The following is a 2,588-nucleotide window of genomic DNA, read 5'->3' as shown; positions in this document are numbered from 1 at the left end:
ATGTAGGGAGACACGGTCCCAGAGCAAAGGAGGCCAAGAAGCACTGGCAAATGAGCTGTCTCTCAGGCCAGCAGGAAGGCGGGGCGGTCCCAACACAGGCCAGAGTTGGGGAAACAAGGACAGCAGAGTGCTTGGCCAGGCACAGATGCCACCTGCCCAGGGCTCTGGTGGGGACAGAAGCTGGGTGCCACTGCGGACACCTGAACAGAGGGCCCTTCTGTCCCCTCCCGCGGCTGCGCTGCTCCATGGAGAGCCCTGGCCAGTGCTGGGACCTTAACCCCAGTAGGACCTGGGAAGTGGTGAGCAGCCCTTGGGCAGCCTTCTCTCAAACACAACCGGGCTGGGCTAGGCCTGGGGCTCGGCTTCCCGCGAGACAGGGGCCTCCGTCCATCTTCCCAAGGCTCACCAGGATCACACAGCTCCGGGTTTCCTGTCCCCACTCTGGCTGTCGCCCTCTCCCCAAGGCCAGCGGCAGCCAGATTCCCTCTTCTAGCCCTGTGCCAATGCTGCGTGCCCGTCTGCCCTTCCCAGGTCCCAACCCACTCTACTCCGATCCATTCCACAGGCCCTGGAGGGTGGGGGCAGCCCACACCTTCCCCGGCTCACACTGGGCCCAGCGAGCCAGGCCCTCCGCCTTCGCCACCCAGCCAGCCTTGCCCTACTCTGCCACCTCAGCTCCTGAGGCCTCCATGATACACGGGACACCCCGCCAGGGAGAGGCCAGGAGCTACCAGCTGTGGCGACCACCACCTGGCCCCTGAGCTCCCCACAGGCCAGTGCAGTGCAGGACACACAAAGCCACCCCAGAAGTGGGTCAGGAGGCACGGAACTCCCCTCCGGGCTGAAGATCGGGCCTAGCTGGGCCCATTTCTGCCCTGGACAGTGAGGCCACCCACACCTGCGGAGCTCTACCTTCCACACAGGAGCTACTGATCCCCAGGGTCAGGGCCGGAGGCGCCCACCCCACATGGGCTTTCAGGGGGACCCACAGGGGAGGCCATGGCCTGTGCTGTGTCCCACACGGCCGAGGTCCCCTTCCCGTAGATGAGACCAGCACCCTACACAAGGCCCCAGAGCAGCCCAGCCCTTCAGAGGATGGGGTTCACTCGTCCATCCAGGAGTGGGGTTGAGGACACGACCACCCAGGAGCAGGGGGCCTGCCCCACAGGACACGGGTGTGACTTCCTGGCCGCAGCAGACGGTGGCACCTCAAAGGGAAGGAGCTGGGCCCGTGACTGCCCCCTCTACGGTCTGGCTGTGGACCCGGATGGAAGGCAGGGGACATGGACCCCAGCCTGTGGGGCAGACTCCAGCAGAGCCACATGGAGCTGATTCCCAAAGCACTTTATTGAATGTTCCACGGGGCAAAACGTCATTGGTCTGGTGGGTGCCTCGTGGGGCAGGGAGGCTCCACGGGTTACAAAAATCGAAGAAGGCCTTTATAAAAAACGCTAGAAATCGGTATCAAAAGAAAACCCACAGGCGGCAGAGAAGGAAAGAGCTGGTGGCGGGTGGCAGGACCGGAACCTTTGCCCCTGGGAGGCAGGGCAGGCGGCGGGGCGCAGGGGAGCCGGGACAAAGGGAGTGGAAGTGGACATGGTCGTGGACACGTCCGGAGCTGCAGCCGAGCCCCGCGGGGACCCACAGGAACAGGCACTGCCTGCGGCTGCAGAGCCGACCTGCGGGGCAGTCAGGAGTCAGGCGCAGCCCGGCCTCGCCTGGCCTCCCGCCCGTGCCCACCGGCCGCGGCCTCACCTCGGCGCCCTCAGACCTTCTTCTTCCTCAGCTTCAGGGCTTGCAGCCAGCTGGGCGAGGATACTTCAGACCTGGAGGCAGAGGCGCAGGTCCGGGAGGGGACTTCCGGGAGACGCAGGACGCGTGGCCGGGAAGGACAGCGCCCCTCCAACCGGAAGTGGGCACCCCTCCAGCCCGCTCCAGCGCATGCGGCTAAGCCTCAGCGTTCCCTGCCGTGAAGCACCTACCCTGAGGACTTCTCCGGCTTCGGGGGTAAGGTGAGGGGCTTCCCCAGCCCGGGGACCTTGCAGGACTTGGAGCGCTGGACGCCGGCCTCTTTCGGGCCGGCCTTGCCCTCCGCTGGCTCCACCTCCTCCGCCGAGCGGTTCCGGGAGCGCAGCTTGGCCTGCAGGGGGAGTCCAGGCAGAGGCCGATGAGCAGGGGCAACCAAGGAGCCCAGCCCGAAGCTGTCCCTGCCCAGGGACACCCAGGGCCATCGGAGAGGAGTGGGCAGCAGTCAGGGTCCCAGGGACCAGGCGCTGCCTACCTTCAGGGCTGACGGGCTCAGGCCAGGGAACAGGCTGGCTTTCAGCCCTTTCGCACCCAAGGACATCCGGGTGCGGCGGCTCTGTGGCTCCTCCACCACCTCCTCGTCTGAGGATGGCACCCGGGCCGCCCGCAACTCTGCAGGGCAGGGACAGGGCTGTCACGGCAGGCGGCGCCCAGACACCCTGCCCAAGGACACAGCACCAGGAGGCAGCGCGAGTACCTGTGGAGTCTTGGAAGAGGCGCACGTCCGAATCGGCGGCTTCCGCCAGGCCCAGGGTCCCCCCGGGCCGGATGGCTGGGGCCCG

The 2,588-nt window shown here is 66.7% G+C and overlaps 1 protein-coding gene across 1 annotated transcript in view; it reads right to left on the bottom strand.

Moving 5' to 3' along the window:
• Window positions 1-1,310: 1,310 nt before the first annotated feature.
• The window catches only part of Tnks1bp1 (tankyrase 1 binding protein 1), a 14,072-nt gene continuing 12,794 nt past the window's right edge, over window positions 1,311-2,588 (bottom strand). Inside the window, 5 exon segments of the mRNA XM_033756439.1 lie at window positions 1,311-1,679; window positions 1,756-1,826; window positions 1,983-2,140; window positions 2,282-2,418; window positions 2,504-2,588. The exon segment at window positions 2,504-2,588 is cut by the window's right edge and continues 34 nt beyond it. Of these exon segments, the coding sequence (XP_033612330.1) occupies window positions 1,766-1,826; window positions 1,983-2,140; window positions 2,282-2,418; window positions 2,504-2,588 (441 nt within the window). The 3' untranslated portion in view covers window positions 1,311-1,679; window positions 1,756-1,765.

The sequence above is a fragment of the Fukomys damarensis genome, unplaced genomic scaffold (assembly GCF_012274545.1).
Source record: "Fukomys damarensis isolate Sample0158 unplaced genomic scaffold, DMR_v1.0_HiC HiC_scaffold_27, whole genome shotgun sequence".
Lineage (NCBI taxonomy): Eukaryota > Metazoa > Chordata > Mammalia > Rodentia > Bathyergidae > Fukomys > Fukomys damarensis.
This window is presented reverse-complemented; position numbering and strand designations above follow the sequence as displayed.